The sequence below is a fragment of the Ranitomeya variabilis genome, chromosome 2, assembly GCF_051348905.1.
Source record: "Ranitomeya variabilis isolate aRanVar5 chromosome 2, aRanVar5.hap1, whole genome shotgun sequence".
NCBI lineage: Eukaryota > Metazoa > Chordata > Amphibia > Anura > Dendrobatidae > Ranitomeya > Ranitomeya variabilis.
In genome coordinates, this window is record NC_135233.1 from 742,109,877 (window position 1) to 742,124,883 (window position 15,007).

The 15,007-nt window shown below is 43.8% G+C and overlaps 1 protein-coding gene across 4 annotated transcripts in view; it reads left to right on the top strand.

The window, feature by feature from the left end:
- HACE1 (HECT domain and ankyrin repeat containing E3 ubiquitin protein ligase 1) overlaps positions 1-15,007 on the top strand; it is a 163,180-nt gene that overhangs the window by 76,083 nt on the left and 72,090 nt on the right. For all 4 annotated transcript variants that reach the window (XM_077289651.1, XM_077289654.1, XM_077289653.1 and 1 more), the window contains exons 15-16: positions 7,105-7,216; positions 7,303-7,400. In XM_077289651.1, the coding sequence (XP_077145766.1) occupies positions 7,105-7,216; positions 7,303-7,400 (210 nt within the window). The remainder of the gene's footprint in view (positions 1-7,104; positions 7,217-7,302; positions 7,401-15,007) is intronic.

Sequence of the window (15,007 nt, forward strand, 5' to 3'; positions counted from 1 at the left end):
AAAGGCCAGATTTGTGCAGTGTACGACTGATTGTTATCCTATGGACAGACTGTCCCACCTCAGCTGTAGATCTCTGCAGTTCATCCAGAGTGATCATGGGCCTCTTAGCTGCATCTCTGATCAGTCTTCTTGTTTGAGATGAAAATTTAGAGGGACGGCCGGGTCTTGGTAGATTTGCAGTGGTATATTTATCATCATTAGGCATTTAGGACAACATTGGATCATTCAGAGATCCACAATGAACTTCTGGAGTGAGTTTACTGCACTGAAAGTAAAGGGGCCGAATAATATTGCACGCCCCACTTTTCAGTTTTTGAATTTCCACAAAAATTTAAAATAACCAATAAATTTTGTTCAACTTCACAATTGTGTTCCACTTGTTTCTTCACCAAAAATTTACATTTGGTATCTTTATGTTTGAAGCATGATATGTGGGAAAAGGTTGAAAAGTTCAAGGGGGCTGAATACTTTCGCAAGGCACTGTATATAAGCAGTGTCATATTTTTCATTATTGCATACAAAATCAGATCATTATAGCTCTGTTCCTAAAAGAATAAAACACAAAAAGCAAAACAGCTAATCAATTATGACTACATCTGGGTGTCTAAACTGTATTGATGTGTGAAATATTCACTCGGAGTACACTAATTTAGCACCACACCATATACACCAAATGATGAGGAAAAGTTTGACATGTAGCTTGACATGTTTCTGCCTCTGTAGTCTTGTACAAGGGAATTGTAATAAGAAATTTGCTGTAATACACAGCGAAACAAATTGAATCCACAAATGAAACTGGTAGAAATCCCACCGGTAGGCTATAATGATTTATTAGACTGATTAGTGGGAAATTACACTAATGTCTGATGTCGTTTTTTTGTTCTAATGTATGGAAGGATTAGCTCAATGTTCTGACTGTATTATTGATCATTAAGTAATATGATAGTGTTAGTCATTAGTGTTCTTTGACCATACATGGTTCATTCTAGCTGTTTTTATTTTAATGTCTGTCTTATCTATCTTATCTATCATATAAAGTTTGGGCACCTCTGGTCAAAATTACTGTTATTGTGAACAATTAAGCAGGTTGAAGATGAAATTATCTCTAAAAGGCCTGATGTTAAAGATGACACATTTCCTTTGTATTAACATAATAGGTCCACAGGACTTGTTTCCAAAATGCATCAGGCTGTTTAGATGTTTTTTTGCATATTTCTGATGCTGAATTATGTGGTGAGCACTCAGGGGAGGTTTTCTTCTGATGTGGGGATTCCCTAGCAACCAGGCAACCCCCACATGTACTTATACTGGCTAACAGATGTAAATCATTCAGCTGCGGCGCTAAAAACTAAAACTCCGAGCACTAAAAAATACTCGGAGGACACCCGAGCGTGCTCGGGAAATCTCGAGTAACGAGTATATTCGCTCATCACTAATCATTTCATCTTCAACTTGCTTAACTGTTCACAATCACAGTAATTTTGACCAAACTTTTACATACCTACATACCACTGTAAAGCAAAAAAATATAATTAAAAAAATCTGTCAGCAAAATTTATCTATGTAATCTGAGGGCAGAAGGAGGTAGGGGCTGATACACATATTAGGCTACTTTCACACATCCGTCGGTACGGGGCTGTCGCAAACCATCGGCCCGACGTACCGACGGATGTTGTGCTGAATGTAGCACGACGTGGGCAGCGGATGCAGTTTTACAACGCATCTGCTGCCCATTGTGAGTTCCGGGGAGGAGGGGGCGGAGTTTCGGCCGCGCATGCGCGGTCGAAAATGGCAGACCCGTCGCACAAAAAGTTACATTAAACTTTTTTTTGTGCGGCGCGGCCGCCAAAACACGACGCATCCGTTGCACGACGGATGCGACGTGTGGCCATACGTCGCAATGCCTCGCTAATGCAAATCTATGGAGAAAAAACGCATCCTGCAGGCAACTTTGCAGGATGCGTTTTTTCTCCAAAACGACGCATTGCAACGTAGGCCATAAGACGGAAGTGTGAAAGTAGCCTTAGGCTGTGTGCAGTTGTTTCAATACAGTGTTTTATCAGCAGGAGATTATCTCTGCCTGGACTGGTGTGCTTGTGAGGCCTGGTCTGACCACGCCCCCAGCACTGATAAGCAGCTTTCTGTCAATATACAATGTGCACAGAAAGCTGTGGGGTTAGCTTTCTGAGCTCATCTGCATGTAAGAACTCTGTGTCAGAACAGCTGCACCTAGTAAATTCTGATACATCCTTGGATTCAAGGTCTTTTTCCCTACATTGTGTTGCTGACAGATTCGTTCTTCATGTATTTTTCTCACTTTTTTCAGTGTTAAGCATAATGAAAGGTGCAGTTCATAGGATGAATTTCTGGAATGTATATTGTAGTTATATACTTTTGTGGTGGTTCATGTTGTTTTAGTAGCCGTGAGGTGTATTGCGCTGTAGGTCTCCGGTTTTGGTAGTTAGGACATTGATTTATTCTCTGTGCAGTACTCTGAATTCTGTGTCATTCCTTACTTTTTATTCTTTGAAAAAATTGGCAGCTAAAAGGAATTTTAGAATAATTGTAAGTAAAGTTATGACGCCTTCCTGGCTTTGAAGTATAGCGCAGTCCATGTAATGTCAGGGTGTGTAAATATATATATATATATCTATATATATCTATATATATCTATATATATCTATATATATATATATATATATATATATATATATATATATATATATATATATATGTAATACATATTCAGGTATCACAATTGTACTTACCAAATGCATAGTGAATAAAGAGCATTTTGGTAATCCCTTCTAAGGGTATGTGTCCACGTTCAGGAAACGCTGCGTTTTTGACGCTGCGTTTTTCCGCAGCGTCAAAAACGCAGTGTCCAGATGTTACAGCATAGTGGAGGGGATTTCATGAAATCCCGACTCCACTATGCGTTAAAAAACGCATGCGGTGGGTTTTTTCAAAACGCAGCATGTTGCTACAATGAGCAAAACACGCAGGCACACCGCAGGTGACCTGCCAGTGACCTCAGGTGCAGTTTTGGTCAGGATTTTACTTGCATAAAATCCTGACCAAAGCCTGAAGCAAGCCTGAACGTGGACACATACCCTTACACTTTTTTCATGCTTCTTTCACCTTGGTTTATGGTAAAATGAACATAGTTCTTTTAAGAATCTATTCCGTTAGATATTTTTGTAAAAGTGTTATTCATCTCTATAGGCACGAGTGTATTGTTCACTTTTATATTAGTAAGTTGATAAAATAAATTAATATTACTTTCAGCTACTTAGGGTGGAAAGCATGATATAGTGTATTTAGCAGCATTTTGGGGATGAATATCTTGCAGGAAATAGACATAGGTATTTCTAGCAGCCTAGCAATAGTCCTGGATCAATGTTTACACTAATACTACTGTCCAGACAAAAGTCCTCCAATTGCCTCTGCCACATTTCGCTGTGCCCATGCTGATAGCAGCAGGTTAAAGGCAGTTATGCAGGTGTGCTAAATGTTATTTGTACCCCTGGTTGTACGGGCATAGGTATTGATGACCTATTGTCAAGATAGGCTATCAATAGTAGGTCGTTGGGGGTCCAGCAGAGCTCTATAAGGGGTTGTTCTACCTGGACAACTTCTTTTTAAATGAAGTTCTCCCTAAAATAAATAGCAGATATTAACCTCTCCCAATGTTGCAGTTCTAGTGATTGTCATCTCCAGGTCTCCACAGTCTCTAGTGATTGTCATCTCCAGGTCTCCCTGTGCTCTAGTAATTGTCAGCTCTAGGTCTCCACAGTCTCTAGTGATTGTCATCTCCAGGTCTCCCCGGGCTCTAGTGATTGTCATCTCCAGGTCTCCCTGTGCTCTAGTGATTGTCAGCTCCAGGTCTCCCTGGTCTCTAGTGATTGTCATCTCCAGGTTTCCCCGTGCTCTAGTGATAGTCAGCTCTAGTTCTCCCCGGGTTCTAGTGATTGTCATTTCCAGTTCTCCCTGGGCTCTAGTGATTGTCAGCTCCAGGTCTCCCTGGTCTAAAGTGATTGTCATCTCCAGGTATGCCCGGGCTCTATTGATTGTCAGCTCTAGTTCTCCGTAGGCTCTAGTGGTTGTCAGCTCTAGTTCTCCCTGGGCTCTAGTGATTGTCATCTCCAGGTCTCCCCGTGCTCTAGTGATTGTCAGCTCTAGTTCTCCCCGGGTTCTAGTGATTGTCATTTCCAGTTCTCCCTGGGCTCTAGTGATTGTCAGCTCCAGGTCTCCCTGGTCTAAAGTGATTGTCATCTCCAGGTATGCCCGGGCTCTATTGATTGTCAGCTCTAGTTCTCCGTAGGCTCTAGTGGTTGTCAGCTCTAGTTCTCCCTGGGCTCTAGTGATTGTCATCTCCAGGTCTCCCCGTGCTCTAGTGATTGTCAGCTCTAGTTCTCCCCGGGTTCTAGTGATTGTCATTTCCAGTTCTCCCTGGGCTCTAGTGATTGTCAGCTCTAATTTTCCCCGGGCTCTAGTGATTGTCAGCTCCAGGTCTCCCCAGGCTCTATTGATTGTCAGCTACAGGTCTTCCCGGGCTCTAATGATTGTCAGCTTTAGGTCTCCCCGGTCTCTAGTGATTGTCAGCTTTAGGTCTCCCCGTTCTCTAGTGATTGTCAGCTCCAGGTCTCCCCAGGCTCTATTGATTGTCAGCTACAGGTCTTCCCGGGCTCTAATGATTGTCAGCTTTAGGTCTCCCCGTTCTCTAGTGATTGTCAGCTCTAGGTTTCTCTGGGCTCTAGTGATTGTCCGCTCTAGGTCTCCCCGGGCTCTAGTGATTGTCCGCTCTAGGTCTCCCCGGGCTCTAGTGATTGTCAGCTCTAGGTCTCCCCGAGCTCTAGTGATTGTCAGTTCTGCTCTAGTAACTGTCAACTTCAGGTCTCCCAGAGCTTTTAGTGATTGTCAGTTCTAGGTCTTCTCCGTCTCTAGTGATTGTCAGTTCTAGGTCTCCACAGTCTCTAGTGATTGTCACTTATAGGTCTCCACAGTCTCTAGTGATTGTCAGTTCTAGGTCTCCACAGTCTCTAGTGATTGTCAGCTCTAGGTCTCCCCGTGCCACCACGTGAGACCTACAGCAAATCAGCAGCCTCTATTGGACTGTCACCATTGGACTGTTGCCATTTCTTTCACTTGTCCAACATTCTTCCAAGGTAAGTGAGAGGAGAGCTGCCCTGTAGTACCCACTGATTGGCTGCAGGGATTATGTGGCACAATAATGTCAGATGAGCCCAGTAGACTCTGTACTGACCACATCGTTGGAAGGATACTATTACAGGAGGTGACTGTTATTTTTATTGTACATGGGCTGGTACTTACCGTAGTTTAAGAGAGATTGCTTAGACAATAGACAACAAAGACAAAAAGAGAAAACACACACTGGTGCTCACTGAGTTCTGATATAGTGAAGCTGCTGGTAGTAAGATAGCAAATTAGTAAGAGGTGGTATCAGTGTGTATACTACCGTGCTAACACACATTCATGGTACAAGTTAGATGTATGGAATCAAAGTTGTTGGATGTTAGATCAAATATGTACATAAAACACTTGCACATGAGCTCATGGACCTCAATACGACACAGTTGTGTAGAGAGTGAAAAATACCAATAACAGTTGGTGTGATTCAGCCAAGTGGCTAATAAATATCTTCACCAACATTGAAGAGTAACTTTTGTCCACAATAACATATAGTGAAAATAGTTATAATTGAAATTCAAGTGAGCAATGATCCAAGGGTGTCTTCTGATCCGCTGCAGAGACTGTTTAAATGTGGTTTTTCTAAGTTTGTGCATCAGTTATTTCCAATAATTAAGTAAGTGGTGAACTTACTGATCCATATTACTGATCCGTATCCGCAGCGGATTTGCAGCTGCGGATCCGCAGCAGTTTTCCATGCAGGGTACAGTACAATGTTACCCTATGGAAAACAAAAACCGCTGTGCCAACTTTGCGTTTTTCCGCATGAAAATCCGCGCTGATTTTCTGCGGAAAAAAAGAAGTAGCATGTCAATTCTTTCTGCGGATTCCGCAGCGGTTTTCCACCTGCACCAATAGGAAAGTGCAGTTGGAAACCCGCAGTGGAATCCGCAGTAGAAACCGCACAAAAAAACGCAGGGAAAACCACCGCCGTTTTGCACTGCGAGTTTTACAAATCCGCAGCTGAAAAATCCGCAGCAAAAAAAGCACAGTGTGAACAAGCCCTTAGTAGTTCATCCAGCTCCCACTGCAGAATGGTGATTATAGCAAGGTCCTATTGCAAGGTGGATCTGTTGCGGGAGTGTCCTCCTGTGTTTTGCCCTCTCCTGTGCCTATCAGATGTTGTTGAGATGACGGCACGCTCCGGCCGGAATCAGGGCTGCTGGGTTGCGGTGCGTGTGTGCACAGTGCGACATCACTGATGGCAAGGTTACGGGACCTCGGTGCGGCAACAAACTGCTATCCTCCTTCCTCAGGGTGTTATTAATTATTAATAATTATTAATTATTATAATAATTAATAATTTATTGGCGTAACGTGTGTTAAGAGGCACACTCCTTTTTGGTCTATTCTAGCTTCAGAAATTGATAAATAAGCTTGCCACGAGCCGGCGTATATATGTGCCGCAATTTGCGCTAATTTTCCACATAAATTGGTTTCAATGTAGTATTTACTTATCTCTCCGTTAACTCCACCCGCATCTTGACAGTTCTTTAAAGTGATCGGAAAGAAAAGTTGTAAATTATTGTGCATGTCCAGAAAAATGGGTCAGAATTTTGTATTCCACCCAATGTGCATTATTTTTTACATGGGACTGCACATTCACTTTTGGTTATAAACTGTGCTGAAAACATTTTCTAGAAGTAATGGTGGCCGTACACTTCGGATGGCTACCTCTCCCGAGCCTGCTTATGTTCTCTATAGAGAGTGGAGCGGCAGCTCTGCCTGACACCCCTGATGGTGGCTCATGTCCTGGGGAGCGAAATTCCCCCAAATCTGCAGGTTCTGCTGACTTTAATGTAATGCATTTGGGAGTGTTCCGTCTATCAGGCCTTGCCAATTGGTGGCAGAGCTCTGCATCACAGACATAAGGGTTTATTTCTTCTATTTCAGCCCTTCAAGGAGCGCTGTGAATGGTTTTATGAACACCTACTTGCTGGCCGGCCTGATAATGATATGGTGCACAGACCAGTCAGTGAGAATGACATATTACTGGTTCACAGAGGTATGTGTGTCTAATTTATATCATCTGATTTCATATGTAAATTCTGTCTTCTACAGAAAGTGTGATTAATCCTTTTACATCTTTAGATTCTATTTTTAGGAGTAGCTGTGAAGTAGTCTTTAAATCAAATAGTGAAAAGCTCAAGCAGGGGATCGCGGTGCGGTTCCATGGGGAAGAAGGCATGGTAGGTCTTAGTTTCTTACTGTCTAGTCTGATGATACTCTGTCATAATACAGCTTAGTATAGAAGATGGGATACTGACCTATGGGATGTTTATAGTCATCTGTGACTTGATTCAGTTGTTAGTATGCACTGTGTGCAGAATTATTAGGCAAGTTGTATTTTGATCACATGATACTTTTTATACATGTTGTCCTGCTCCAAGCTGTTCAGGCTTGAGAGCCAACTACCAATTAAGTAAATCAGGCGATGTGCATTTCTGTAATGAGGAGGGGTGTTGTCTAATGACATCAAAACCCTGTATAAGGTGTGCTTAATTATTAGGCAACTTCCTTTCCTTTGGCAAAATGTGTCAGAAAAGAGATTTGACGGGCTCTGAAAAGTCCAAAATTGTGAGATGTCTTGCAGAGGGATGCAGCAGTCTTGAAATTGCCAAACTTTTGAAGCGTGATCACTGAACAATCAAGCGTTTCATGGCAAATAGCTAACAGGGTCGCAAGAAGCGTGTTAGGCAAAAAAGGCGCAAAATAACTGCCCATGAATTGAGGAAAATCAAGTGTGAAGCTGCCAAGATGCCATTTGCCACCAGTTTTGCCATATTTCAGAGCTGCAACGTTACTGGAGTAACAAAAAGCACAAGTGTGTGATACTCAGGGACATGGCCAAGGTAAGGAAGGCTGGAAAACGACCACCTTTGAACAAGAAACATAAGACAAAACGTCAAGACTGGGCCAAGAAATATCTAAAGACTGACTTTTCAAAGGTTTTATGGACTGATGAAATGAGAGTGACTCTTGATGGGCCAGATGGATGGGCCAGAGGCTGGATCCGTAAAGGGCAGAGAGCTCCATTCCGACTCAGACACCAGCAAGGTGGAGGTGGGGTACTGGTATGGGCTGGTATCATCAAAGATGAACTTGTGGGACCTTTTCGGGTTGAGGATGGGGTGAAGCTCAACTCCCAGACCTACTGCCAGTTTCTGGAAGACAACTTCTTCAAGCAGTGCTACCGGAAGAAGTCGGTATTGTTCAAGAAAGACATGATTTTCATGCAGGACAATGCTCCATCACATGCCTCCAACTACTACACAGCGTGGCTGGCCAGTAAAGGTCTCAAAGAGGAAAAAAATAGTGACATGGCCCTCTTGTTCACCTGATCTGAACCCCATAGAGAACCTGTGGTCCCTCATAAAATGTGAGATCTCCAGGGAGGGAAAACAGTCCACCTCTCTGAACAGTGTCTGGGAGGCTGTGGTGGCTGCTGCACGCAATGTTCATCGTAAACAGATCAAGCAACTGACAGAATCTATGGATGGAAGGCTGTTGAGTGTCACCATAAAGAAAGGTGGCTATATTGGTCACTTATTTTTTTGGGTTTTGTTTTTGCATGTCAGAAATGTTTATTTCTAAATTTTGTGCAGTTATATTGGTTTACCTGGTGAAAATAAACAAGTGAGTTGGGAGTATATTTGGTTTTTATTAAGTTGCCTAATAATTCTGCACAGTAATAATTACCTGCACAAACAGATATCCTCCTAAGATAGCCAAATCTAAAAAAAACCCACTCCAACTTCCAAAAATATTAAGCTTTGAAATTTGAGTCTTTTGGGTTGATTGAGAACATAGTTGTTGTTCAATAATAAAAATAATCCTCTAAAATGCAACTTGCCTAATAATTCTGCCCACAGTGTACTGCGCGGGCCCATACAGAAAGCCTACATATAAGCCTGCTTTCTCTAAGTCTCAAAGTGTGATTGACGGCATATCCAGTATGTAAATTATACAGGGAAAGCGGTCATTCATTTTTTTGCAGTGGTCTCTTTATTTTCCAGAAATTACAGTTCTGGCAAAAATTAAGATTGTTTTTTCTGATGACCCTTAGGCTACTTTCACACTAGTCTGTCGGTACGGGCCGTCGCAAACCGTCGGCCCGACGGACAGTGAGTTAATGTAGCACAACGTGGGCAGCGGATGCAGTTTTACAACGCATCCGCTGCCCATTGTGATGTCCGGGAGGAGGGGGCGGAGTTTTGGCCGCGCATGCGCGGTTGGAAATGGCGGACACGACGCACAAAAAAAGTTACATGGAACGTTTTTTTGCGCCGATGGTCTGCCAAAACACGACGCAACCATCGCATGACGGATGCGATGTGTGGCCATACGTCGCAATGCGTCTCTAATGTAAGTGTATGGAGAAAAAACGCATCCTGCGGGAAACTTTGCAGGATGCGTTTTTTCTCCAAAACGACGCATTGCGACGTGCGTCGTACAATGCTAGTGTGAAAGTAGCCTTAGGATGTGGGGTTTTTTTTTGTTTAACCCCTTCATGACCTTGCCGTTTTTTGCAATTCTGACCAGTGTCCCTTTATGAGGTAATAACTCAGGAACGCTTCAACGGATCCTAGCGATTCTGAGATTGTTTTTTCGTGACATATTGGGCTTCATGTTAGTGGTAAATTTAGGTCGATAATTTCTGAGTTTATTTGTGAAAAAAACGGAAATTTGGCAAAAATTTTGAAAATTTCGCAATTTTCACATTTTGAATTTTTATTCTGTTAAACCAGAGAGTTATGTGACACAAAATAGTTAATAAATAACATTTCCCACATGTCTACTTTACATCAGCACAATTTTGGAAACAAATTTTTTTTTTGCTAGGAAGTTATAAGGGTTAAAATTTGACCAGTGATTTCTCATTTTTACAACAAAATTTACAAAACCATTTTTTTTAGGGACCACCTCACATTTGAAGTCAGTTTGAGGGTTCTATATGGCTGAAAATACCCAAAAGTGACACCATTCTAAAAACTGCACCCCTCAAGGTGCTCAAAACCACATTCAAGAAGTTTATTAACCCTTCAGGTGTTTCACAGCAGCAGAAGCAACATGGAAGTAAAAAATGAACATTTAACTTTTTAGTCACAAAAATGATCTTTTAGCAACAATTTTTTATTTTCCCAAGGGTAAAAGGAGAAACTGGACCACGAACGTTGTTGTCCAATTTGTCCTGAGTACGCTGATACCTCATATGTGGGGGTAAACCACTGTTTGGGCGCACGGCAGGGCTCGGAAGGGAAGGAGCGCCATTTGACTTTTTGAATGAAAAATTGGCTCCAATCTTTAGCGGACACCATGTCGCGTTTGGAGAGCCCCCGTGTGCCTAAACATTGGAGCTCCCCCACAAGTGACCACATTTTGGAAACTAGACCCCCCAAGGAACTTATCTAGAAGCATAGTGAGCACTTTAAACCCCCAGGTGCTTCACAAATTGATCCGCAAAAATGAAAAAGTACTTTTTTTTCACACAAAATTTCTTTTAGCCTCAATTCTTTCATTTTCACATGGGCAACAGGATAAAATGGATCCTAAAATTTGTTGGGCAATTTCTCCTGAGTATGCCGATACCTCATATGTGGGGGTAAACCACTGTTTGGGCGCACGGCAGGGCGCACGGCAGGGAAGGCACGCCATTTGGCTTTTTGAATGGAAAATTAGCTCCAATCATTAGCGGACACCATGTCGCGTTTGGAGAGCCCCTGTGTGCCTAAACATTGGAGCTCCCGCACAAGTGACCCCATTTTGGAAACTAGACCTCCCAAGGAACTAATCTAGATGTGTGGTGAGCACTTTGAACCCCCAAGTGCTTCACAGAAGTTTATAACGAAGAGCCATGAAAATAAAAAATAATTTTTCTTTTCTCAAAAATGATTTTTTAGCCCACAATTTTTTATTTTCCCAAGGGTAACAGGAGAAATTGGACCCCAAAAGTTGTTGTCCAGTTTCTCCTGAGTACGCTGATACCCCATATGTGGGGGTAAACCACTGTTTTGGCACACGTCGGGGTTCGGAAGGGAAGTAGTGACGTTTTGAAATGCAGACTTTGATGGAATGCTCTGCGGGCGTCAGGTTGCGTTTGCAGAGCCCCTGATGTGCCTAAACAGTAGGAACTCCCCACAATTGACTCCATTTTGGAAACTAGACCCCCAAGGGAAATTATCTAGATGTGTAGTGAGCACTTTCAACCCCCAAGTGCTTCACAGAAGTTTATAACGCAGAGCCGTGAAAATAAAAAATGTGTTTCCTTTCCTCAAAAATATTTTTTTAGCCCAGAATTTTTTTATTTTTGCAAGAGTAACAGGAGAAATTGGACCCCAAAAGTTGTTGTCCAGTTTCTCCTGAGTACGCTGATACCCCATATGTGGGGGTAAACCACTGTTTGGGCACATGCCGGGGCTCGGAAGGGAAGTAGTGACGTTTTGGATTGCAGACTTTGATGGAATGGTCTGCGGGCATCATGTTACGTTTGCAGAGCTCCTGATATGCCTAAACAGTAGAAACCCCCCACAAGTGACCCCATTTTGGAAACTAGACCCCCCAAGGAACTTATCTAGATGTGTGGTGAGCACGTTCAACCCCCAAGTGCTTCACAGAAGTTTACAACGCAGAGCCGTGAAAATAAAAAATCATTTTTCTTTCCTCAAAAAAGATGTTTTAGCAAGCAATTTTTTATTTTCAGAAGGGTAACAGGAGAATTTGGACCCCCAATATTTGTTGCCCAGTTTGTTGTGAGTACGCTGATACCCCATATGTGGGGGTAAACCACTGTTTGGGCACACGTCAGGGCTCGGAAGGGAAGTAGTGACATTTGAAATGCAGACTTTGATGGAATGGTCTGCGGGCGTCACATTGCATTTGCAGAGCCCCTGATGTGCCTAAACAGTAGAAACACCCCACAAGTGACCCCATTTTGGAAACTAGACCCCCGAAGGAACTTATCTAGATGTCTGGTGAGCACTTTCAACCCCCAAGTGCTTCACAGAAGTTTATAACGCAGAGCCGTGAAAATAAAAAATAATTGTTCTTTCCTCAAAAATTATGTTTTAGCAAGTAATTTTTTATTTTTGCAAGGGTAACAGGAGAAATTGGACCCCAACAGTTGTTGCCCAGTTTGTCCTGAGTACGCTGGTACCCCAAATGTGGGGGTAAACCACTGTTTGGGTGCACGTCGGGGCTTGGAAAGGCGGGAGCACCATTTGACTTTTTGAACGCAAGATTGGCTGGAATCAATGGTGGCGCCATGTTGCGTTTGGAGACCCCTGATGTGCCTAAACAGTGGAAACCCCTCAATTCTAACTTCAACACTAACCCCAACACACCCCTAATCCTAATCCCAACTGTAGCCATAACCCTAATCACAACCCTAACCCCAACACACCCCTAACCACAACCCTAACTGCAACACAACCGTAACCCTAATTCCAACCCTAATCCTAACCCTAATCCCAACCGTAACCCTAATCCCAACCCTAACCACAACTGTAACCCCAACACACCCCTAACCCTATCCGTAACCCTAACCACAAGCCTAATCTTAACCCTATTTCAAACCCTAGCCCTAATTCCAACCCTAACTCTAATTCCAACCCTAACCCTAAGGCTATGTGCCCACGTTGCGGATTCGTGTGAGATTTTTCCGCACGATTTTTGAAAAATCTGCAGGTAAAAGGCACTGCGTTTTACCTGCGGATTTACAGCAGATTTCCAGTGTTTTTTTGTGCGGATTTCACCTGCGGATTCCTATTGAGGAACAGGTGTAAAACGCTGCGGAATCCGCACAAAGAATTGACATGCTGCGGAAAATACAATGCAGCGTTTCTGCACGGAATTTTCCGCACCATGGGCACAGCGGATTTGGTTTTCCTTAGGTGTACATGGTACTGTAAACCTGATGGAAAACTGCTTCGAATTCGCAGCGGCCAATCCGCTGCGGATCCGCTGCCGATCCGCTGCGGATCCGCGGCCGATCCGCTGCGGATCCGCTGCGGATCCGCGGCCGATCCGCTGCGGATCCGCGGCCGATCCGCTCTGTGTGCACATGCCATAACCCTACCCCTAACCCTACCCGTAACCCTAACCCTACCCCTAACCCTACCCCTAGTTCTAACCCTAGTTCTAACCCTAACCCTAGTGGAAAAAGAAAAAAAAATATTTTCTTTATTTTATTATTGTCCCTACCTATGGGGGTGATAAAGGGGGTTTATTTATTATTTTTTTATTTTGATCGCTGTGATAGAACCTACCACAGCTATCAAAATGTACTTGTAATGAATCTGCCGGCCGGCAGATTCGGCGGGCGCACTGAGCATGCGCCCGCCATTTTGGAAGATGGCGGCGCCCAGCGAGGAGACGGACCGACACCGGGAGCCTCGGTAAGTATAAGGGGGGGAGATCGGGGCACGGGGGGGCGTCGGAGCACCGGGGGGTGACATAGGAGCAGGGGGGGAGCGGGCAGGAGGACGGGGGAGCGGAGCACAGGACGGAGGGGACCGGACCCCATAACGGAGCACTGGGGGGGCGATCGGTGGGGTGGGGGGGGGTCACTTCAGGTTTTCCAGCCATGGCCGATGGTATTGCAGCATCGGCCATGGCTGGATTGTAATATTTCACCAGTTTTTTAGGTGAAATATTACAAATCGCTCTGATTGGCAGTTTCACTTTCAACAGCCAATCAGAGCGATCGTAGCCACGGGGGGGTGAAGCCACCCCCCCTGGGCTGAAGTACCACTCCCCCTCTCCCTGCAGATCGGGTAAAATAGGAGTTAACCCCTTCACCCGATCTGCAGGGACGCGATCATTCCATGACGCCACATAGGCGTCATGGGTCGGGAAGGGGTTAAAGCCCCACTCCAGTGTTGTTACATTTCACTGCAGGAGAGGTTCCACTAATGTATGTTTCCTGCTTGTAGGAGAATACTTACAGGCCCCCTTCTGATCCAGCGCCTGCTGGGCGGACCGTCACTTCTCAGTGTGAGTCTACGAGAGCTGGACTGAGGTTCTTATAGATTCACATTGAGAGTTTGTGACCTGTTGGCTTTGACTTCTGGTCAGTTAGGAGCTGTGGTCAAGAGATGGTGGAATGGGACCCGTGCAATGCCAGGTATTTTATTAGGGGCGGGCTACAGATATTAGTGATACCACTGCGGCGGTAAAATAAAAAAATAAATGCCGGAGTGGTCCTTTAATTTCTCACGTAACACAGTGGCCAAATTAAGCTGCCAGAAGAATGGACTGATCACTATCTTTGTCCCAGTTCACATCTTTAGAAGCCTGAAGTGGTTAAAGAAGTTACAAAACACTGAACATTTACACAAGTCATTCTGTTAATTCTTTTTGCCATTTTTTAGTGCTTTTTCAGGCGGAAAATTCCTAAAAAAGATACTGTTTGCACATATCCTTACAGCTCTTAGCGCACTTATCTAGTACCCCCTGTACCACACTGTATTTACTGCCATTTGTGGACCGAGATTGTAACTTGATATACACCACTGCTTCTTTAAAGCCTTTGTGATACCGAAATGTCTCCTAATTCGCTTGTGCTGATCTTGAGTTACAGCCTGTATGATTGTCTAGAGATGCATTCACCAGTTTTTAGGCTTTTAGGCGGAAATCTCTCAGATCCCTTGCCGGCTCAGTGTCTTCACTAATCTCGCCTTCAGAGAGCTGTAGTTCCCGTTACGGTACAGTAATCTGATGTAGGGAAAAACGGACTGACCCCAATGGTATAGGAGCTCCGCTAAAGGAAGCAAAGAAACTACAGTCTGGTATTACACAG